General features: G+C 35.8%; 1 protein-coding gene across 7 annotated transcripts in view; it reads right to left on the minus strand.

The window, feature by feature from the left end:
* The window catches only part of STXBP3 (syntaxin binding protein 3), an 86535-nt gene that overhangs the window by 21948 nt on the left and 39857 nt on the right, over positions 1-24730 (minus strand). For 6 of the 7 annotated variants that reach the window (XR_004681540.1, XR_004681541.1, XM_035017879.1 and 3 more), the window contains 11 exons: positions 20275-20365; positions 17646-17770; positions 14499-14594; positions 14307-14364; positions 10528-10593; positions 9472-9552; positions 7273-7411; positions 6872-6978; positions 6018-6110; positions 4244-4329; positions 435-583 (listed from right to left, as the gene is read on the minus strand). Coding sequence is in view for 5 of the 7 variants with exons in the window: in XM_035017879.1 (XP_034873770.1) it covers positions 435-583; positions 4244-4329; positions 6018-6110; positions 6872-6978; positions 7273-7411; positions 9472-9552; positions 10528-10593; positions 14307-14364; positions 14499-14594; positions 17646-17770; positions 20275-20365 (1091 nt within the window). In the remaining 2 variants the exon portion in view is untranslated. The remainder of the gene's footprint in view (positions 1-434; positions 584-4243; positions 4330-6017; positions 6111-6871; positions 6979-7272; positions 7412-9471; positions 9553-10527; positions 10594-14306; positions 14365-14498; positions 14595-17645; positions 17771-20274; positions 20366-24730) is intronic. The other variant, XM_035017880.1, reaches the window with a different exon arrangement.

A 24730-nucleotide genomic window follows, 5' to 3' on the forward strand; every position in this document is an offset into this window, starting at 1 on the left:
CATTCCATAAAGGAGGAGAGTTTCCGTATCAGTGGCTTTGACTGAAGTTCTTAAAACTAAATTCCATATAGGACTTGCCAATGTCAGGTTCACATCCACAAAAACATTCAAAGTACTTCTGTAGTCGAAATGTATTTATGTCTCAAAAATTATTTAATAATAAGGGCAAGTCTGGAATATAATGTTTTAAAGGACATTTTTAATAATATCTAAATAATAAAATATTTTGAAGCTTATTCCCTCAAAATCAGAATCTTTAAAAATCAAATTATCAAAAAAGTCAACCAGGAAAAAACTCTAGTACATCAGATAAAACACACTATGATTAGTAAGTTTTTTTGCACTCAACAATTTAGACCTACATGTAACTTTCAACATAAAGTTTTGCATTTAGTTTGCTTAAAAAAAATTGAAAAGAGGAAAACATGTCTTACCAATAATAACTTCACAGGATTTATGTGCCTGAGAAACTTCATAAGCACAACGCATTTCAGAGTATGTAATTCCTCCGATTACAAAAACAATCAGCTTTGACCCATTTTTTCGGTCCTCTAAGTAATTAGTTCTGGGTTTCTGGCGAGCACTAAAAAATAAACATACACAAACATGTTAAAAACATTTCCAAAGCCATAGTGCTTGTAGAGTTTTTAAAAAGCCTAACTCAAGCAAACTCAAATCTGGCAGCAATTACCCTGATTTTATGGAAAGGACTTAACTATGGTATGACTGGAGAACCAAGACAGGTTAGGTAGGACAGCCCCACTTCAAGTTTAATTTTGATCTAATAGAGAGTTTGGACAAATCACTCATAACCTAGTTCAGCACTTTTACTCTATATACCTGAAAAGTCTATGACTTACCATTTTTTTAAAGATTTATTTTAGAGAGATGAGTGTGTAAGGGGGAGGAGTAGAGGGAGGGGGAGAAAGAAACTCAAGCAGACTCCATGCTGAGCACAGAGCCCAACATGGGGCTTGATCCCAGGACCCTGAGATCATGACCTGAGCCAAAACCAAGAGTCAGACGCTTAACGGAGGCACCCAGGTGCCCCAAAAGTCTATGACTTTCTGAAGTCTTTAAAACCCTCTTGTTTCAGTGTCACTCCCATTTTTTTAACTTCAGAAAGTCATAGACTTCTCAAGTATGTTATTTCTTCATATGAAATAAAAGAGTGTCAGCTCTATTTTATAGGTACAGGGAGAGAAGCACCGGATTTGGAGCTGATGTGGTACCAGGATATCCCATGCTGAAACTCACTGAGGTAGGACGGTAGGAGGTACTGAAGACATATGTGCATTCCTGTGTTCACTGCAGCATTATTCACAATAGCCAAAACACGGACAACATTTAAATGTCCATTGGTGGAGACATGGATAAAGAAAATGTAGTGTATATATGCAGTGGAATATTATTCAGCCTTTAAAAAAAAAAGAAGGAAAGGGGTGCCTGGGTGGCTCAGTCAGTTTAACGTCTGCTTATGGCTCAGGTCATGATCTCAGGGCCCTGGAACTGAGCCCTGAGGTGGGCTCCCTGCTCAGTGGGGAATCTGCTTTCCCCTCTCCCTCTACCCCTCCCCCTCCCCTGTGCTTGCACGCTCTCTCAAATAAATAAATAAAATCTTTTAAAAAAATAAAAATTAAATAAAAATTTAAAAAAGAAGGAAATTCTGCTAAGTGCAACAACATGGATGAACCTGAAGGACATTATGCTAAGTGAAATTACATTGGACTCAGAAAGACAAACACTGCATGATCTTACTTCTATGTGGCATCTGAAACAGTCAAATTCATAAGGCAGAGAATAGAATGTTGGTTGCCAGGGGCTGGGCGGGGAGGGGAAATGAGGTAGTGTTGGTCAAAGGACACAAAGTTTCAGTTATACAAGATGAATTAATTCTGGAGATCTAATGTACTGCATGGTGACTACAGTTACCAAAAATTGTATCGTATGCTTGAAATCTGCTAAAAGAGTACATCTTAAATTATTAAATTAAGCCTTCTCACCACACACACACAGAAGAAAGAAAATGGTAAGTTTGTGGAGGTGATGGATATATTAATTAGCTTGTGATGATCATTTTACAATGTACATGTATCAAAACACCAAGTTGTAGATCTTAAACATATACATATAGTGCTATTAAGTCAATTATACCTCAATAAAGCTGTTAAAAAAGAGACCTGGTTACAACTCTGATTCTGCTTCTTTCTAATTCAGTAAGACTTTCGGCAAGTTACTGAACCTCTCTCTAATAGTCAAGGGTTGTTTTCAGGATTAAATGAAATAATGCAGAGGATACACGAAGCATGGAATCTGGTACCAAGGAAGCACTCAATAAATAATAGCTAATGTTTCTATCATTTCCTCCCCCAGATGCTCTAGATCAGCATTGTCTAATACAGCAGCCACTAGCTACATGAGGCTATTTAAATTTAAATTAATTAAAATTAAAAACGCAGTCACACTAGCCACATATCAAGTGCTCAACAGCTCCACGTGGCTACTGACTCATATTGGAGAGGGCAGATACATGACATTTCCATTACTGAAAGAAAGTTCTATGGGGTAGCACTGCTCAAGATCATAGGAATCACTTTTTGATCTCACAGTCGACTGGTAAAAAATTTTGAGCTTTTATGTGAAAAGTAAATATTTCAAAATAAAAATTTATGTACTTCTATTAAAAATATATATTAGTTTATAAATTAGATATGTATACTGGTGTCTATTAATAAAGTTTAATTTCTCCCTTTTTCAGGTAAAAATAAATATCCCCCCCCAAATCATCTTGTTACCCATTTTGGAAACCATGTTCTTTCTAGAGGACCTCTAAGACCCTGAAATGTAGGATCCCATGGTAAACTTTTAATAATGTTCTTGTCTAGATAATCTCCATCTGCCATCTTAAGAAATGATGAGGGAGTAAACAATAGGAAGAAAGTAAAGAGAATCAGTAACTGGTTTTGAAAGATGAAACAGGAATAAGATACACTCATGATTCCCATATAAAACAAATCAAGGAGATTCTAAAAGTGCAATTTTGGTTTAAAAACTATTTCAAGGGGGCACCTAGGTGGCCCAGATGGTTGAGTATCCAACTCGATTTCGGCTCAGGTCATGATCTCAGGGTTACGAGATCAAGCCCTGTGTCAGCTCTGTGCTCAGTGGGGAGTCTGCTTGAGATTCTTTCCCTCTGCCTCTATCCCCGCTCTTGCACACACACACTCTCTTTCTCTAAAATAAATAAATCTTAAAAAAAATTTTTTTTTCCAAAAGAAAAACAGAAGAGAAATAGAGTAAGAACAACAAAAAAAAGGATAATACTGCTTAAACAATTATGTGACTAACAATTTTTAAATTTCTGAATAGCAATTTTAGGACAATGGGATTATATTTAATTTGTTTCACATACATGTATAAGATGTTGTGCTAGTGTTTTACATTCTGATAGATATAAAAATAATAATTAAAGCCCTAGATTCTGAAAATCTCACTCTAGAAAGCACCTAGAAGCTTTGGTTAAAATAAGAGTGAACTTTTTTTCACTCCTTATTTATTTAAAAATTTTTTAAAATTTAAATTCAATTAATTAACATATAATGTATTATTTGTTTGGGGTATAGGTCTGTGATTCATCAGTCTTACATAATACCCAGTGCTCATTACAACACATACCCTCCCCAATGTCCATCATCCAGTTACCCCAACCTTCCACCCCTGTCCCCTCCAGCAACCCTCCATTTGTTTCCTATGCTTAAGAGTCTCTTATGGTTTGTCTCCCTCTCTGGTTTCATCTTGTTTCATTTTTAAGAGTGAACTTCTTTTTAAAAGCACAGTGAAAGTAAACAAATAAGAGAAATCTCCAAAGGCTAGCAATAAAGAGGAAGCTAAAAAACTAGAGTGGTAAACTGAGTTGAGGCTTGGTCTGCCTTGTGGAGAGTTAGTCTAATCTTAGCAAACAAGACTTGGGTGTTTACCCATTTAATGAAGCCTTGGTACTGTGCAAAGTAGGGAGGGACTGGGAGTTGACACCCCTGCATAAGGTAGGGCACTCATTTTTTTATGATAAAGTACATTTTCATACTGCTTCCTTGGACTCATTTAAAATAGGTTGCAGTTAAAGAAACACTGCCTTTTAAGTGACTATGCCTCCAGGAGAGTTGCCAGTATAAGAGTTCCTTCTGTACCATTTCAATTATTAGTCTGCAATATCATACTGACAATTTCAATTGATAGGTTTTACCTTACAGCTCCTGAGCCATTCCATACTGCTGGATACTGGGAACAATATGGCCATTCTTTTGAATCTAATCTATTATCAATGGCATCCTAGGGAAGAAAAGAATTAACACCATTAAAAAAATGTACATTCTAGGATTTTTAAAATTTGTATATTTTGCATAAGACTCAAAACTTGTGTTTACAATTAAGGAGCCTAAGCTATGTAAATATTTAATAAAATAAGGTTAGCCCTCTCTCTGAAACTTATAAAACTTCACTTGCTTCAAAAATTAATGCAATCCCTTACTTTCTTATTAAACCAATATTTACTGAATGTCTACATTTCTTCATTTGGAGGGTCTCCATATTGGTTTAAGGACTGCAGAGACCTTAATCTCTAGAGTGCTCAGGGTTTCTAAATACCCATCCTAGTCCTGACATACCTCTTAGGCTATTGGAGAGTTCACCTTGCCCTTCATTGCAGTGGCTCTAAAATAGGATTTGCATCCCTGACCTAGGGGTAATCAAAACAATCCAATGGGATGAGAGAAGTTTTCCTTTTTGTTTAAAAAAATTTTCTATTTTAGGGTTACATTTTATGATATACTTATGTGTACAGGATGTGCTATATATAAAGATTATGCTTCCCCAGTACAGTAATACACAGTTTGTAAATAATCATATACTACAAGCTCACGTTCACAATTTTTATGGTTAAGTACGCATGATTAAAACAGTTTGGAGACCACTGCTTTACAGCACAGTAGTATAAAAGGTATTAATAAGTGGGCCTAAGGAATGAGCACAAGGTACTTAGTAGTAGTAGTCCAAGAATATTTCATTAAAACTGTAAGAAGCAAAGAAATCAAGTTTCAGGAGAAATCCTGAAGGCCGTGGAATGCCACTGGGCCAAAACTGGATTTTCTTTTTTTAAAATTAATATGCAAATCCTTGTTACAGGGTTCAGGAAGTCAATTCTTATTTTAAAAGTACTATCCAAGAAAGACTACTTAGCTACATCCTTGTTATGGGTAGGGAAAAAAATCTTATGTTGTAGAAAACAAAGTCTAGATTCTTTAAACTTTTCATCTATGATTAAGAATGTGTGAATGACATAAAATTAGCCAAGCAAAACAGGAAAATCATAAATTGCACACATTTAGCTCCCAAAGCAAAGCAGAAAAGGGTTTAAGTCAAAGGAAAACTGGAATAAATGAAACTATATTATTATAATTGAAGAACCAATGTCATGATTTTATTGCTCATAATACAATTTTTACAGTTCATTTTCTAATTTCCCATAATTGAATATTAATTTCTAAAAGCAAACAGTACTAAGGGCATAAACCATCTGTTGGACAGAATAGCAAACTATAGTTTACAATTTACAATTTAATAACACAAATACTTTTCCAAGAATACTGGAGTCTAACACTTTCTAACAGTGGTCATATGCAAATGTTGTTTTGTTGAACTTTCATTCAAATAAATTATACTTCTGCTACATATAGTTATTTAAAACAAGTTTTTTTTTTCCCATAAGGCAGTTATGTATGCTTACTTTCATTTATTTTGAGGCAGTCAGTGTGTAAGTTTATTTGAGACCTACACGGAAAGAATCTTCAAATTTCCTTTCTGCCTTTGACCCCTGATACAGCCTTCTTTTGTGAACCCTCCCAGTACTGCATACATTCCTGACCAATAGATATGCTCAGACTGACAGATAAACATACAGAAAGTAAAGAATACTCTACAGAAAGGCACTTAAGGTTTAAGTAAAATTTAATGAACTTTACCTCCAAAATATCTTTGATAAAAGGTGTCCATCGAGAGAGTTGAAAAGTTTCTTCTGTAGACCTATCCTTTCTTAATGGTTTGCTTTGTTGAGACTAATACAAATAGAGGAAAAAAATTTAAAACCTGTAATTTTATTTAGTAAGATTCTCTTATTACATTTTCTTTAAAAAATATTTAAATTACAGCAAATACTATGTTGTATTTGACTTAAAACTAAGAGTGGAGGGGGCACCTGGGTGGCTCAGTCAGTTAAGTGTCTACTTTCGGCTCAGGTCATGATCTCAGGGTCCTAGGATCAAGCCCCATGTTGGGCTCCCTGCTCAGTGGGGAGTCTGCTTCTCCCTCTTTCCCTGTTCCCTCACTCATGCTTCCTCTTTATCTCAAATAAATAAATAAAATCTTAAAAAAACCCCCAAAAAACAAAAAACTAAGAGTGGAAATGCTTACTCAAAAAATCTGAATAGATGGGGTCACATAAATTCACCATATTTTGTGCTCGAATGATAAAATGTATAACAGTATTAGAAAATATATTTACTCAAAAGTGCTATAAAACTTGATGGGAAAGAGAGATTCTAAAGAGTTCTTTCAAAATTTGCTATAAAGGGAATCATAGAGAAAAGCATAAAGAGCAAATTACAACAGAAGATATAAGATATAAATTCACTAGAAAAATGTATTTGTCTAAATTACTCATTTATGGAAAAGAAAACAAAATTAAAAATTTTTTACTTACCAAATCTATACAGTGAAATTAAGAAGACTATGTGGATTCCCATATAAGAAAACATATTTAATGCAAACAACCACATACGTACAGATACGAATATATACTGAATGTAAGATTTCTTACTGGGGGGACAATGGGAACACCAAGGTAACTCCAGTTACGGATCATGTCGCTGTCATTTTCTATCTTTACATTCTGGATCAACCTGTCCAAATTTTCTTCTGTAGTTCCTTAGATAAAAATACGAGTGCACAGTCACACAATTGCTACCACAATCATGTATAGGTTTCAGGTTGTACCCATGAATAAAGCTTATTAAAGAAAAAGCAAATGTTTAATTATATACCCTTCGGGTCTTCTCCCAATGTCCTGTTTTTCCTCACATTCCTTACATTCTTACCCAACGTCAGCTACTACCTTTGAATTTTCTAAGACTCTCTTATGATCAATAGTAAATTACTTATTATACAGTGATTTTAGAACTGAGGGTTTTAATATATTGATGAAAATAAAGTCTCTATTACCATTAATACTGAAGATGTAAAGTAGAATCGCTCTTATTTTATCATAATTATCATGATTTTTGTTGAGTAGAACTGGAAGAAGTACTCGCATAGAATCTTTCACCTTCTGTCCTTCTGCATCAGTTCCAAGTGCCAGGTCCTTAATGACAATTAAATATAGTCAGTGGCCTATAATCCAAATTCACTTTTCAGTTAAAAGTATCTTAAATTCTGGGGCGTCTGGCTGGCTCAGTCAGTACAGCATGTGACTCTTGATCTCAGGGTCGTAAATTCAAGCCCCACGTTGGGTGTAGAGATTACTTAAAAATAAAATCTTTAAGGGCGCCTGGGTGGCTCAGTTGGTTGAGCGACTGCCTTCGGCTCAGGTCATGATCCTGGAGTCCCTGGATCGAGTCCCACGTCGGGCTCCCTGCTCGGCAGGGAGTCTGCTTCTCCCTCTGACCCTCCCCCCTCTCATGTGCTCTCTCTCTCAAATAAATAAAATCTTTAAAAATAAATAAATAAAATAAAATCTTTAAAAAAATACCTTAAATCTTGCCAAATTTTAATGTAACACTGATGATACTTCAAATGTAGGCATCAATTGTAAACTACCGATTGTACAAAATATAAAAAGTCAAAAAATAATTCAGAGAGAAAATCATTAACCTAAACCTATGCTAATATGGTAGCCCTGAGCTACATGTGGCTAATGAGCACTTGAAATGTGGCTAGCCTGAATTAAGATGTGCTTATAAGTGAAAACACCAGATTTCTTGAAGACTTGGTGTGAAAAAGGAATGTAAATTAGGGCACAGGGGTGGCTCAGTCATTAAGCGTCTGCCTTCAGCTCAGGTCATGATCCCAGGGTTCTGGGATCGAGCCCCCCATCGGGCTCCCTGCTCAGCGGGAAGCCTGCTTCTCCCTCTCCCACTCCCCCTGCTTGTGTTCCTGCTCTCGTTATCTCTCGCTCTGTCAAATAAATAAATAAAATCTTGAAAAAAAAAAGGAATGTAAATTATTTCACTAACAATTTTTATATTGATTACATGTTGAAATGCTAAAGTTTTGAAAGCATTAAGTCAAATGTATTATTAAAATTAACCACCTTTGTTTCTTTTTACCTTTTTATGTGACTACAATTGACCCTTGAGTAGCACAGGTTTGAAGTGTGTGGATCCACTTATACATGGATTTTTTTCAATAAATACAGCACAGTACTTTAAATGTATTTTCTCTTCCTTATGATTTTTTTTAGAAACATTTCATTTTCTCTAGCTTACATTACTATAAGAATATAGTATAATACATATAACATACAAAATGTGTGTTAATCAACTGTTTATGTTATCAGTAAGGCTTCTGGTCAACAGAAGGTTATTAGTGTGGGGGAGTCAAAAGTTAGACATGGATATTTTACTGTGGGGGGGTCAGTACCCCGATCCTCGTTCAAGAGTCAGCTATACTGTAATATTTAAAATTACATATGGCTTGGGGTGCCTAGGTGGCTCAGTTGGTGAAGCTTCAGACTCTTGATCTGGGCTCAGGTCATGGTCTCAAGGTCATGGGATTGAGACCCTATAGCTTAAGATTCTCTCTCCCTCTCCCTCTGCCCTTCCCCTGCTCAAACTCTCTTGCTCTCTGTCTCAAAATAAATAAATAAATAAAACTACATAGGGCTTGCATTCTATTTCTCTTACCACTGGTCTAAACATTTATGACATTACGGGGCGGGGGGGGGGCTCTAAAACAAGTTAAATGTGCCAATGCAGTATGCTGCAGGATGCTGCATTAAATGTTGCACCTACTCAGAAAGGCCTGATGATAGAGCTACTCTGAAATAATGTTCCAAACACTAAAATTACCACATTTAACCAAATATGTACAATCACAGATTAGGAGGGACGGCTTATTATGATACGATAGCTACCTGATAATGTTGGTGGGAAGTGATGTATTTATTTTTATTTCTTAAGTAAGCTCCATGCTCAGTGTGGAGCCCAACATGGGGCTTGAACTCGACCCTGCAGAGATCAAGACCTGAGCTGAGATAAAAAGTCAGATGCTTAACTGACTGAGCCACCCAGGTGCTCTGGGAGTTATATATTTAAATACTGCCTAGTTGAGCCCCCTTCTAAGAGAGATTCTGCGATTTAGTGCACCTTACAAAGTTCAATCCGAAAATTTATGATGATATAGTACTTCTTACTCTGCACATACCTGTTCACTTTTGCAGAGCTTTTCTATATTAGGCTTGAATTTATTCATGCAATCTTCTGCTAAGTTAAGATGGACAACTTGCTGAAAAACAAAAGAAATCAATCGCTTAAATCATTTTAATTTCTTTTTGTGCAACTGATAGTATTAAACTTGTGAGATAGGCCTGAAGGAAATTATGAGCTGAGGTGGAAAGGAGGTACCATGTAAAGCAAGGAAAGTAGCTCAAGAAAAAGGAAAAAGTGAGAATTAACATGGTCTACAGGGAATAATCAACAGACAGCAAAAAATAGAAGGGCTGAATATATGTTTAAGAGTACTGAAAAAGGTTAGAAAAATAAAAAGCTAAGTCCTGAAAGTCCAGCAGAAAAAAGTTTTTGGATTTATATTATTGGTTTTTTTTTTTTTTCTTAAAGATTTTATTTATATTTGACAGAGAGACACAGCGAGGGAGGGAACACAAGCGGGGGGGTGGGGGAGGGAGAAGCAGGCTTCCTGCGGAGCAGGGAGCCTGATGTGGGGCTCGATCCCAGGACCCTGGGATCATGACCTGAGCTGAAGGCAGACGCTTAACGACTGAGCCACCCAGGCGCCCCTATTATTGGTTCTTGATTAGGGTGCTGTACGATAAAAAATGAGTTAAGACTATTTAGATAATGACTCATAGGAAAGACTGATACAGCAAAAAGAATAGTTTACCTGCCAACACGCTTAACTGCTCTTAACTACTAAGATGTAACTATTAAAGAACCAAGTAGAATAACAACTGCTGGTTAATACAATGTTGAATTTTCTTATTAAGTTGATAAATACAAAATTCTCTGGCTATTGAAGACAAAGATATAAAAAGCTAACGCTGGATTTGGATGAATCTAGATTACATACAGAGAACACTATTGAGAAGCTTAGATTTTTGGAATATTTCTCAGACCTAGAGTAAAATTTTAGAGGATAACTAACACCAAGTATTCCATGACACCCACTACTAAACCTCACTATAGAACTGGAAGGACTAATAAACTAAAAATGATAAAGTATCTCATATACAATACTGCTTACCTTAGTAATCTGTTTACGGAAATGAGGCATCTTTTTCATCAATTGGGCAAGAGCACTAAGCGATGTCTAGAAAAAAAAGTCAAACATTTTTAAAGCAAACTTATAATTCAGGTATTCTATATAACAATTTTTGTAGTTTCTTATTTTTTTAAAGATTTATTTTATTTATTTGAGAGAGCACATGCGAGTGCATGCCCAGAGGTGGGGGGCAGAGGGAGAGTCTTAAGCAGATTCCATGCTGAGTGTGGAGCGCGAAGTAGGGCTCAATCTCATGACCCTGAGATCACGACCTGAGCTAAAACCAAGAATCGGACGCTTAATTGACTGTGTCACCCAGGCGCCCCTCTATATAACAATTTTTTAAATCCTGTAGTTTTATTGCTAGTTTTCTAAATATTTGGCAAATTAAAAAAAAATAAATCCAAGAGACTTTCAGTTTCAGTCACAATAAAGTAGCCGATATCAAAATTATTCTCCCCCCATAAACAAAAACAGAACTGGACAAAATAAATAAGCCAACAGTTCTCAGGCAATGGATAAGAAAAAGAGCTCACAGCTAAGATACTTGAGCAAAAGAAAGCACAGGTGATCCTTGCACTCACCCTGGCTTTTCCCTGGGACACTTTCCAAAACACAGTGAAAGGAAGTAGAATTCAAGTAAAAAGCACTAGTCTCTCTGGGCAGAGGAAAAAGAGATCAGAGTTTGGGGCTGGTGAGGTAGGGTCTGGGGGGCAAGGTGCTAGAGAGAAAGAGCCAGTCAGTCGCAACATAATTCAAAGATAAAACTCAAAGAGGTATTGCCTTTGGATCCCTGGCTGCGTGTGTAAAGGGCAAAACTCTTAAAGGCCTAGCATGGAACAACTGCTGGGTGGCTAAATGCTAGACAGAGATTTCAGAGGGGTCTTAGTGCTAAGAAAATACTGGTATTCTTTGATCCAAAGAAGAGAGTGCCAAGTGAATATCCCAGACATTCAGTACTAGGACTGTCTTTGGACCAAGTGCAAAAGGAAAATACACTCACCATAACAACACCTGGCATGAAGTCTCAACAGAATTAAGGTTATTTATCAGCAAATTAAATGCCTGCCAGAACAGAAATCAATACTCTTTGCAGAGAGAACATCATCTAGTGCCTCTGCAATATGTTATCTGCGATGTCTAACATACACTAAAATATTACTGGTCATGTAAGACAGAAAAAAGTGGTCAATACCAAAGTTATAAAATAAGTCAATAAACGCAGACCCAAGACAAAGAAGATGTGGTATATATACACAACGGAATATTATTCAGACATAAAAAAGAATGACATCTTGCCATTTGCAACAACATGGATGGATCCAGAGAGTCTAATGCTAGTGAAATAAGTCAGTCAGAAAAAGACAAATACCATATGGATTTCACTCATGTGGAATCTAAGAAACAAAACAAATGAACAGAGAATAAAAGAGACAAACCAAAAAGCAGACTCTTAACTACAGGGAACAAACTGATGGTTACAAAAGGGTAGGTGGGTAGGGGGATGGGTGAAATAGGTGATGGGGATTAAGAATGTACTTATCATGACGAACACTGAGTAATGTATGGAACTGTCGACTCACTATATTTTATACCTGAAACTAATATAACACTGTATGTTAACTATACTGGAATTAAAAAAAAAAAAAGAGGTTGACCCAAGACAATCTAGATGTTGGAAGTTAACAGACAAGAAATTAAAAAATAACACATTTATGTTAAAGAAAACAGGGAAAGATGGAATACATGGATAAAAAGATAGAGTATTTTAACAGAAAATTAGAATTTATTTTAAAACTTCAATGTCTTAGAACTAAATGCAATATTAGAAATTAAAAATACAAAAAAAAAAGATAAAGAAATTAAAAATACAGTGATTCTCCTACATTGCTGGTGGGACTGTAATATGGTATAGCCACAACAGTATGGAATTTTTTTATAAAGTTAAACATACATTTTACTATATAATCCAGCAATCCTTTTTTTTTTCCAAAGATTTTATCAATTTATTTGAGAGACAGAGAGAGCACACAAGCGAAGGGAAGAGGTAGAGAGAGAAGGAGGCTCCTCGCTGAGCAGGGAGCCCAACGTGGGGCTCGATCCCAGGGTTCCGTGATTATGGCCTGAGCTGAAGGCAGACGCTTAACAGACTGAGCCACCCAAGTGCCCTCCAGCAATCCCACTCTTAATTATTTACCCAAGTGAATGAAAACATCTGTTTACACACAACCTGAATGTTTTATAGTGGCTTTATTCATAATTGCCAACAACCTGAAAAAAAAGTATTCAGCAACTGAGCCACCCAGGCGCCCCCAAAAATAACATCTTAAGTTTATAAACACATGTTGAGTAAAATATATAACAACAATAGCACAAAAGATGAAGGGGGTAAATGCAGCTAAACTGTTATAAGGTTGAATTATTCAGGACATGGAAAATTATAGTCTACTTTAAGGTAGACTATAATAATGATACATTTTGGGGTGCCTGGGTGGCTCAGTTGGTTGAGCACCTGACTCTATTTTAGCTTAGGTCATGATCTCAAGGTTGTGAGATCAAGCCCCGAGTTGGGCTCCTCGAGCTCAGTGCAGAGTCTGCTTGAGATTCTTCCTCTCCTTCTGCCCCTCCCCCGCTTGCACATGCCTCTAAATAAATAAAGTCTTAAAAAAAAAAAAAGGAATATTACAGGGACTTATTTCTCATAAACCTGGAATCAAATATCCTAAGCAAAATATTAGCAAAGAGATTCAGTGATATAGGAAAAGGATAATGCATCAAGACCAGTGCAACTTATTCCGGGAATGTATGGTTGGTTTGTTATCATATTAACAGAAAAAAGGAGAAAAAAAATAATTTCAATAGATGCATGTGATGAAATCCAACACCTATTCTGATTACAAAAACCAAAACCACAACCTGTTTTGCAAATTAAGAATAGAAGGGGTAATCCAGATAAAGGATGTATCAAGGGGCGCCTGGGTGGCTCAGTCAGTTGAGCATCCAACTCTTGATTTCGGTTCACATCATGATCTCAGGGTCATGTGATGGAGCCCTGCACTGGGCTCCACTCTGGGTGTGGAGCCTACTTGGGATTCTCTCTCTCCCTTGCCCTCTGCCTACCCCGCCCACCCTTGTGCTCTCTCTCTCTCTCTCAGAAAAAAAAGAAAAAGAAAAAAAAGGATGTATCTAAAATAACCTAAGTCTAACACAACACTCAATGGTATAATATCAAACATGTTTCTCCTGGGGGAATGTGACAAGGATATCCTCTATCATCAATTCTATTCTACATTATAGAGCTAGGAAATATTAACTACTAAGAAAACTATTTTAAAATGTATAAAGATTGGAAAGGATCAGGCTAAATTTTCTTTATTCACAGATGATATTATTGTGTAATATTTTGGAATGATGGAAATGTTCTCTATCTTGATTTAGGTGGTGGTTCCAAATATATATATAAAATACTTACTCAGTACTCACTTAAGATTTGTGCACTTAGGTAAATTACACCTTGAAATAAAAAAAATCTAGCAAAAATGCACTGATGACATTGGCTAAATGGCTTTTTAAAAATAAACTCAATGAAGCAAGAGAGACAAAATTGTTGGGACTAGATAATGGGTACATGGGAGTTCATTTTCTCTACTTTTGTGTATGTTATAAATTTCCCAAAATGGAATATTAAAAAGATAAAATAAAAATTTTAACACATTTTAAAATTCACCATCATTATTTTGAGTGTTAAATAAAAGTCTTACCTTTCCTTCTGTTGCTTTCTTCGTTGATGAAATTTCCTTCATTAGTTTGGGAATTTCCCTGTCAAATTTAAGAAAATTCTTTAGGTTTCTGAGGTGTTACTCTTTACAGAAATATTCTAAGATTATAAAATTTACTTTCATGTACTTAGTGCTTAAAAAATATGGAATAAAAATTAAAATGGGTTCACATACTCTAATACAACTGCAATATGCCGATGTCGAATTCTGACCCAGAGGTCATCATCTTCTTCAAGGATTGCCTCCTTTTCTTTCCCATCTGTTTTGTATCTACAAGTAGACAGAAATATAAATCTTTTGGATTATCCCCCACCAAAAGTAGAAGAAACATTTTTACAATCAATAATTTTAAGACACAACTCAAGAAATTAAACAATACATACATTCAACCCAGTATTTTAGGATGATAATGAATACCTACTTTGATTAAGGCATACTGCTTGCTATCCTTACATTAAAAATCAAAGTGCTATGTCTACCAAGACGTTTTTGCTTTCAAATGTTAGGGTTTAGCTCAGCAAAATGTTATTTTATGGAACAAAAATTCAACATTCTACAATCAACTCTAAGAACAAGACTAAATTTATATTAACAACGTCTTCTAATTGCTTAAAATACTATTTTGATGTGTTCATCAGCACAACTATCAAACACTCATTAAGTGAAGAACAGAAATGTCACCTCCAATGTAGCCTATTAAATACTGAAGGTGTTTCAGAGTTAACATTTTCATAAACATGTATCCAAGTAAATAAATTCATAAACATGTATCACCTGTTTCTATATTCTTCCCTAATCCTACAACCACACGTCCTTTGACGAATAGGAAAGGAAATGAGAAAACAAATGTAGTCATAAAAAATTGTGATTGCTTTCATGAGTACTACTGACGTAAGAAGCAATTCATTATTCATAAATACAATACATACAGTAGAAAAAAGATCTTTTCATCTATCAAGGGTTCATGAAATTATTCAAAATGGGCTTCCTGACTGCCTCCCCAAATGTAATTTCTCCCTTCTTTTTTTTTTTTTTTTAAAGATTTATTTATTTATTTGAGAGAGAGAGAGAGGGAGCACGTGAGAGGGAAGAGGGCCAGAGGGAGAAGCAGACTCTCCGCCGAGCAGGGAGCCCGATGCGGGGCTCGATCCCGGGACTCCAGGATCATGACCTGAGCCGAAGGCAGTCGCTTAACCAACTGAGCCACCCAGGCGCCCCGACTCTCCCTTCTCTTTTTATGCAGATAGCCTCCTTCCATCTGTGGAGCTAGGGAGATTCAATCACCCCTGCAACTCTCAATTTCCTGAGCCAAGATTAGGAAGGACAGCTTTGAACTTTCCCAACTCTAGATTACAGACAATAAATGTAGATTTCTACTGTATGAGTACAATCACTTTCCTAACTCCCAAAATTACAGGCCCCACCTATAAAACCATTTACCTATGCAGTCTTAAGTGCAGATAGCCAAATGTAGAATGACTGTGCTTAACCAGAACACACTAAGGACAGAAGCAGCCCATTTGCCATTTAAAAATGCCACTTTGTACTTACATAACATCTTTAACCTTTGATTTATACACAAAGATTAAGGCAGCAAGCCTAACAATACTAAAAGATGATGACAACTCCATTTTAAGAGTACATTTAAAGAGATCACCAAGATAAAAAATAGAATATGGATACTCAGAATTTCCTGCTTTGTAATGTTTCCAATTAACAATTGTAATGGAGCACAAACCATAGGGAGTTCAAGCTTCCATCTTATCTCTGGACTTTGCTGATTCATAATAGGGAGTATTGCTGGCTTTTTTTTTTTTTAATAAGTCTCTCCCTTACTCTTAAAAAAATTAAACTTACTTTCCTTGCCAGCAAACCTAGGGAGATAATTTTTTTTTTAAAGTAGGTTCCATGCCCAGCACAGAGCCATTGCAATGAGGGGCTTGAAGGGAGATTAATATTTTATTTATTTATTTATTTATTTATTTTTGGAGAGGGAGGGGCAAAAAGAGGGAGAGAATCTTAAAGCAGGCTCCACACCCAGAGCGGACCCCAAAATGGGGCCTGATCTGACCTGAGCTGAAATCAACAGTTGGGACGTTTTAACCGACTGAGCCACCCAGGCGCCCCGAGAGATAAATACTTTAAATAGTAGGTTAGAAATGTCTGATATGTATGTCTACAGTCTGGAACCAAAGGATTTTGCGTCCATCAGTTTAATTCTTTTTTTCTTTTTCTTTCTTTTTTTTTTTTTAGTTTAATTTTTTTCTAAATCTCTTGAGCAATGCAGGTTTGGAGACCTAAAGGACAAGAGAGATAAATAGTATCTCTTCTGAAAATTCTGAATAAACTGCTTGAAACTACTTTTGTATTAGAAAAAATAGCAATACTGATTTCTCTATGTCACCAGACATTAATATAAACTACACAGAGAAAAATTCAGAAGACAGGATTTGACCAGAATGCAAATAAACATACAAGAGAAAATACATAAATACAATACATACAGTAGAAAAAAGATCCTTTCATCTATTAAAATTACTAAATTAATTTAAACATAAAATTTCAGAAAACTGACTAATTTTCCTTTTCACCACTATTCTTAAACAGTAAATCATAGATGAAAAATGCCAATTTGGACTTAAGGGATTATGATATCGACATGTAAATATATAGATGTATGTACACCTATATGCACTCATAATGATTCACAATAATACAGTAAAATGGTTCCTTGATAGAAAAGTTATTTCACTTTTCATTTAGCTCTCTATTTGGCATTACTTTTAAAGTAAATATGCTTATATCAGAGTTAAGTCAAGAGATACCAAATTAGTAACATTATGCCTATTCTCAATAGTTATCCTATTCAGTTTTCTAGTCTTCTAATCTTCTTAAATACATTATATTGACAAGACACACACATAGATACTTTTGTGTGTGTGATTCAGAATAATTATAGCCTAACAGCCTAACAAGTTTGAATATGGTTTCCACTTCAATAAATATAGTCATGGGCCTGGTACTTACTCTTAACATAAGCAAAAAGTCCAAATTCCACCTGTTTAAATGTAGCTTTGTTATAGACATAGTTAAGGAAGCAACCATACCAAAAGAAGCTTCAAAGCAGTCAAATTACCCATTAACTTACAAGGTCAAGATATTTTTAATACGTTCTGATTATAGGGTAAGAGGATGATAAAGTTTCTGAATATCAAATTACAGGGGCTTTCAATATCTGGTGCCTACACGAATCATTAAATGCTCATATCCTATATATCCTGTTTGTATATGCCCCTTATATGCCCTTCAAGTTATACTTGCTTGTATGTATCATTCTCAATTGGCAGTAGATCATATGCCATTGCCTGAAAGGTCAGTTCATGCAGGACAGTGGACACAGGATCAAAGCCACGATCAATTATTATGAGCTGGGAATGAGTTTTACCCTGGAATAACAAGATAAAATTATCTTCAGAAACGTCAATTTCTTTGTATGAACACCTTGTTAATATCTCAGAAAACAAAAGCAGACTTTTCCTAAGTTCTGTCTCATTCTTAAGAACGTGAAGTTCTATTAAAATAGAAAAATCAGAGTAGCACAGTAAGGGAAAAAAAACAAGACTACAAAAACGAAAGCTTTCATAATTAGATTAAGGGGCTATATTCAATAAAACAATATTGTGAAAATTCATTTTAAAAAAAGTAACATTTGCCTTGTGCTAAAATTCATTTTCTTAGGAATTCAGCTCCATAAACCCTAAAACTGATATAAATTATGAACAGTAGTTACTACTAAAGCTCTAAGCACATGTGCTAAGCAAAAAATAAGTTACAGCAACCCTGTGAGGCAGGTATTATTATCTCCATTTGATGAGGGCATTAAAGCTTAAAATTCAGTAACTTGCCCAAATCACATAGCTAGTAAGTGGCAGGATGGAGATTCCAACCCAGGTCAGTTTCACTCCATACCTGTGCTCTTAACTGTTATGCTATTTAAAAAGATTATATTGATGCCAACTAAGATGGCAAATCAAAATGAAAGCCTTGTTATTAATTCACAAACAGCACTAATCATTAAACAGTGAATAATAGTGCTGGGAAAAGTATTGTTACTATCAGTATCTTTCATACTTCATTTTAGAAAGTAATAAATTCTTCGGATTATTATTTAAAGCAGTAAGAAATAACCACAACTCCACGCAAGTAATGAATCACTAAATTCTGCCCCTGAAACTACTACTACACTATATGTTAACTTGAATTTAAACAAGATCTTGCAAGAAAAATAAATAACTACAACTCATTAAACAAACATTTCCTATTTATTTACATATATGAGACATAGGTAAATTAAGATAGACCTTTAAAAAAATGTTTAATTAACAATTTACTCATTTAAACTCATTTAAGCCAGTATGGTACAGTGGTTAAAAGCACAGCTTCTGGAATAACATAGATCCAGGTATGAGTCCAGTCTTGACCATTATCTTGCTGTTAAGACTTTGGACAAACTGTTTTAACTTGTTAGTATCTCAGTATTCCCATTTGTAAAACAAAATATAACCACAACCTCTGCTGTAGAAGATTATTGTAAAGATTTAATGTAATAACACCATAATACGTTTAGTACCTAGCACTTTGTAAGCTTTCAATACATCTAAGTTATAAGTTCTCAAAAAGACAAATAAGAAAAAGATAGTACAATATAAGTGTTATATCAAGGGTTGGGGTTATGAAAATATGTGGAAGGAAGTCATTTGACCTGAAGAGTCAGGAAATGCTTCAGAGAGGAGGTGACACTTCATCATGTCCTTAAATGAAAGAAAAGTATCAAGTATCTGAAGGATGTATAATTTCCCAGGCAGAAAAATGGAAAGGACAAGTTTGTTTTTTGTGGATTTTGCCTTTTTTTCCCCCACTGAAGTTATGAAGGACAAAAGGATATTTACTAACATACTGATCATATATCTCTTCCCTCATTCAACATACATTTATTGACTATTACTATGCTACACACTGAGCCACACTGAGCCACTGTTTTCCTAACTACAACCAGAACAGCTTTCACCAGACCACTATTAACTTTTAGAGTTCTAAACTAACATTACATCTAAGCTTACACCCGCCCACTCCAGTGCAGTTGTTTGTGAATTTCCCTTTTTCATTATGCCTCTGCCAAAGAATCTGGTTATCTAAGCAACAAAGTCCCTCTTTTATAATGTTGTACTTATTCTTTAAGTTAAAGAGCCTCTTCCTCTGGGGTGCCTTCCAAGATTCCAGTTAGAAAAAGATTAAGCCCCTGCCTATACCCCATTACATTCTATGTATTATTCTTTTCATTCCACTTACTAAAAACACTGTATCAGTCATTTCCTTGCCCTTCTCCTCTTAGTTCTAAATTAGCAACAATTTCTTCCATTCATTTCATATGGCTCTCTAGACCCCTGGCCCCACCTCCTTCAGTCTCCTCAGACTCTTCATTCTCCAACCCAAGCCTCAATGCTGGTACTCTCCACTCAGAGCTAGTAATAAAAAGAATAGCTATATTTATTGTTTACTCAGTAGTAAGCATCATTATAAGAACTTTAAAAGTAGTAACTCCTTTAACCCTCTACTTTATAAAATAGATATTCTTATTATCCTCATTTTACAGATAAAAAAATTTAGGCACAGAGAAGCTACATAATTTGCCCAAACTGACATATCTATGAATTAAATGGCAGAGCCAGGATTTGGACACAGTGCTTACTTCAAAACCCATATCAAACAAAAACAAAAACAAAAACACCAAAACCATATCTTCCCCACAAAACCTCACTACTAAGCTTTCAGCTACCATCTACGTTAATGATTCCCAAATTAGTACTGGACAATGAACAATAGTTTTTTTGCTTTGTGAAGAGATAAGACAGACTTTGTGCATAATCACTATTTGCCTTTTATACATTACCTTTATTAGGCTCTTTTCATCAATCTTGTAGTAGTTTTCAAGTTTTTTTTCAACAAGCTGGGCAAGCTTACTGGCATTATCTAGAGGTTTACTGAAAGTGAAAAAAATGTTCAAACAATTATCTTTCTTTCAAAACATGTTACAATATCATAAAGCTGAATTCTAAAATTAAACCATGTAACAATTTATTAATTTAAAAGAGTTTATAAACACAGAGAAGTTCTATACCAATTTGTCTGGATTTTACAAATGTAAATCTTATATGTGCTTCAGATTTTCTTAATGTAAAGAAAATAATATAGGGCGCCTGGGTGGCTCAGTTGGTTGGGTGACTGCCTTCGGCTCAGGTCATGATCCTGGAGTCCCTGGATCGAGTCCCGCATCGGGCTCTCTGCTCAGCAGGGAGCCTGCTTCTCCCTCTTGACCCTCTCCCCTCTCATGTGTTCTCTCTCATTCTCTCTGTCTCAAATAAATAAATAAAATCTTAAAAAAAAAAAAAAGAAAAAAAGAAAATAATATAAATAAATTGCAGTTCCCTTTATTTCCTTCCCAATTCCTAGGCTTCTCTTCTACCTCTACCCAACCCCCAATTGCAACCACTATCATGAATTTGGTGTGTATTCTTCCTATCAATGCTGTTATATATATTTACTATTTTATATATGTTTAATAGTAGTATATGTTACATATATGCTTGAGACCTATCTATGTTGACACATATATTTATTCATTTTATTTCTATATAGTATTCCATCATATAATTATACTGGATTCTATGTATTCATTCCCTTAAGGATAGACAGACATTTAAGTCATTCTCAATTTTATACTATTTCAAAAAACACTGAAACAAATATTTTGTAAATAAATCTACATGTACGTTTCTCTACTCTAAAAGTATAACTGCCGAGTCATAAAGTACATTTTTTACTTTTTTAGATATTAGCATATTACTCTCCAAATTAGTTGACCAATTATCCTTCCCACTAGCAGTGTGAGATTTCCCGTGTTCTCTAACATCTAATCAGTTTTCCAATAAAATCTTTTGCATAAAATTTTATATATCCCTCTCTACTAAAATGATAAAATCATAGTCTAAATTACATCTTCATGACCAGTGGCATTAGTATAACTTTTGAGTCTACAAGAAAAATGCTGGAAAATGCTCCTCAAATAGCCCACCAACCTCAAAAATGGAGGGTCTCAATGTGAGGCCTTCAAAGAGTAAAAGACTCTTCAGGTTTAATACCTTAAAAATAAATAAAGCAGCTACTATAAAGAATAATTTATTACACATTTTGTTTTAAAATATTTTCAAAAGGAAGTAATTTTATGTTTGAATTATACTTTAACAGTCCATAAGATATAAAGGAATGCTTTGAGAAAGTACAAGTAGGATTCTATTTTATTTAATTTATTTTTTTTATTCTTATGTTAATCCCCATACATTACATCATTAGTTTTAGATGAAGTGTTCCATGATTCATTGTTTGTGCATAACACCCAGTGCTCCATGCAGAATGTGCCCTCCTCAATACCCACCACCAGGCTAACCCATCCTCCCACCCCCCTCCCCTCCAGAACCCTGTTTGTTTCTCAGAGTCCATCGTCTCTCATGGTTCGTCTCCCCCTCCGATTTCCCCCCCTTCATTCTTCCCCTCCTGCTATCTTCTTCTTCTTCTTCTTTTTTTTTTCTTAACATATATTGCATTATTTGTTTCAGAGGTACAGATCTGAGATTCAACAGTCTTGCACAATTCACAGCGCTTACCAGAGCACATACCCTCCCCAGTGTCTATCACCCAGTCACCCCATCCCTCCCACCCCACCCCCCACTCCAACAACACTCAGTTTGTTTCCTGCGATTAAGAATTCCTCGTATCAGTGAGATCATATGATACATGTCTTTCTCTGTTTGACTTATTTCACTCAACATAATACCCTCCAGTTCCATCCATGTCGTTGCAAATGGCAAGATCTCATTCCTTTTGATGGCTGCATAATATTCCATTGTATATATATACCACTTCTTCTTTATCCATTCATCTGTCGATGGACATCTTGGCTCTTTCCACAGTTTGGCTATTGTGGACATTGCTGCTATAAACATCAGGGTGCACGTACCCCTTCGGATCCCTACTTTTGTATCTTTGGGGTAAATACCAGTAGTGCAATTGCTGGATCATATGGTAGCTCTATTTTCAACTTTTTGAGGAACCTCCATACTGTTTTCCAGAGTGGCTGCACCAGCTTGCATTCCCACCAACAGCGTAAGAGGGTTCCCCTTTCTCCGCATCCCCGCCAACATCTGTCGTTTCCTGACTTGTTAATTTTAGCCATTCTGACTGGTGTGAGGTGGTATCTCATTGAGGTTTTGATTTGGATTTCCCTGATGCTGAGCGATATTGAGCACTTTTTCATGTGCCTGTTGGCCATTTGGATGTCTTCTTTGGAAAAATGTCTGTTCATGTCTTCTGCCCATTTCTTGATTGGATTCTTTGTTCTTTGGGTGTTGAGTTTGATGAGTTCTTTATAGATTTTGGATACTAGCCCTTTATCTGATATGTCATTTGCAAATATCTTCTCCTATTCTGTCGGTTGTCTTTTGGTTTTGTTGACTGTTTCCTTTGCTTTGCAAAAGCTTTTTATCTTGATGAAGTCCCAATAGTTCATTTTTGCCCTTGCTTTCCTTGCCTTTAGCGATGTTTCTAGGAAGAAGTTGCTACGGCTGAGGTCAAAGAGGTTGCTGCCTGTGTTCTCCTTTAGGATGTTGATGGACTCCTGTCTCACATTGAGGTCTTTCAACCATTTGGAGTCTATTTTTGTGTGTGGTGTAAGGAAATGGTCCAGTTTCATTCTTCTGCATGTGGCTATCCAATTTTCCCAACACCATTTGTTGAAGAGACTGTCTTTGTTCCATTGGACATTCTTTCCTGCTTTGTCGAAGATTAGTTGACCATAGAGTTGAGGGTCCATTTCTGGGCTCTCTATTCTGTTCCATTGATCTATGTGTCTGTTTTTGTGCCAGTACCATGCTGTCTTGATGATGACAGCTTTGTAATAGAGCTGGAAGTCCGGAATTGTGATGCCGCCGGCTTTGCTTTTCTTTTTCAACATTCCTCTGGCTATGCGGGGTCTTTTCTGGTTCCATACAAATTTTAGGATTATTTGTTCCATTTCTTTGAAAAAAGTAGATGGTATTTTGATGGGGATTGCATTGAATGTGTAGATTGCTCTAGGTAGCATTGACATCTTCACAATATTTGTTCTTCCAATCCATGAGCATGGAACGTTTTTCCATTTCTTTGTGTTTTCCTCAATTTCTTTCATGAGTATTTTATAGTTTTCTGAGTACAGATTCTTTGTCTCTTTGGTTAGATTTATTCCTAGGTATCTTATGGTTTGGGGTGCAATTGTAAATGGGATCGACTCCTTAATTTCTCTTTCTTCTGTCTTGTTGTTGGTGTATAGGAATGCCACTGACTTCTGTGCATTGATTTTATATCCTGCCACTTTACTGAATTCCTGTATGAGTTCTAGCAGTTTTGGGGTGGAGTCTTTTGGGTTTTCCACATAAAGTATCATATCATCTGCAAAGAGTGAGAGTTTGACTTCTTCTTTGCCAATTTGGATGCCTTTGATTTCTTTTTGTTGTCTGATTGCTGTGGCTAGGACTTCCAATACTGTGTTGAATAGCAGTGGTGATAGTGGACATCCCTGCTGTGTTCCTGACCTTAGGGGGAAAGCTCTCAGTTTTTCCCCATTGAGAATGATATTCACTGTAGGTTTTTCATAGATGGCTTTTATGATATTGAGGTATGTACCCTCTATCCCTATACTCTGAAGAGTTTTGATCAAGAAAGGATGCTGTACTTTGTCAAAAGCTTTTTCTGTATCTATTGAGAGGATCATGATTCTTGTTCTTTCTTTTGTTAATGTATTGTATCACACTGATTGATTTGCGGATGTTGAACCAACCTTGCAGCCCAGGGATAAATCCCACTTGGTCATGGTGAATAATCCTTTTAATGTACTGTTGGATCCTATTGGCTAGTATTTTGGTGAGAATTTTTGCATCCATGTTCATCAGGGATATTGGTCTGTAATTCTCCTTTTTGATGGGGTCTTTGTCTGGTTTGGGGATCAAGGTAATGCTGGCCTCATAAAATGAGTTTGGAAGTTTTCCTTCCATTTCTATTTTTTGGAACAGTTTCAGAAGAATAGGTATTAATTCTTCTTGAAATGTTTGGTAGAATTCCCCTGGGAAGTCATCTGGCCCTGGGCTTTTGTTTTTTGGGAGATTTTTGATGACTGCTTCAATTTCCTTAGTGGTTATAGGTCTGTTCAAGTTTTCTATTTCATCCTGGTTCAGTTTTGGTAGTTGATACATCTCTAGGAATGCATCCATCTCTTCCAGGTTATCTAATTTGCTGGCATAGAGTTGCTCATAATATGT

The sequence above is a fragment of the Mirounga leonina genome, unplaced genomic scaffold (genome assembly GCF_011800145.1).
Source record: "Mirounga leonina isolate KUSES-001 unplaced genomic scaffold, KU_Mleo_1.0 Mir_173, whole genome shotgun sequence".
Taxonomy (NCBI): Eukaryota; Metazoa; Chordata; class Mammalia; order Carnivora; family Phocidae; genus Mirounga; species Mirounga leonina.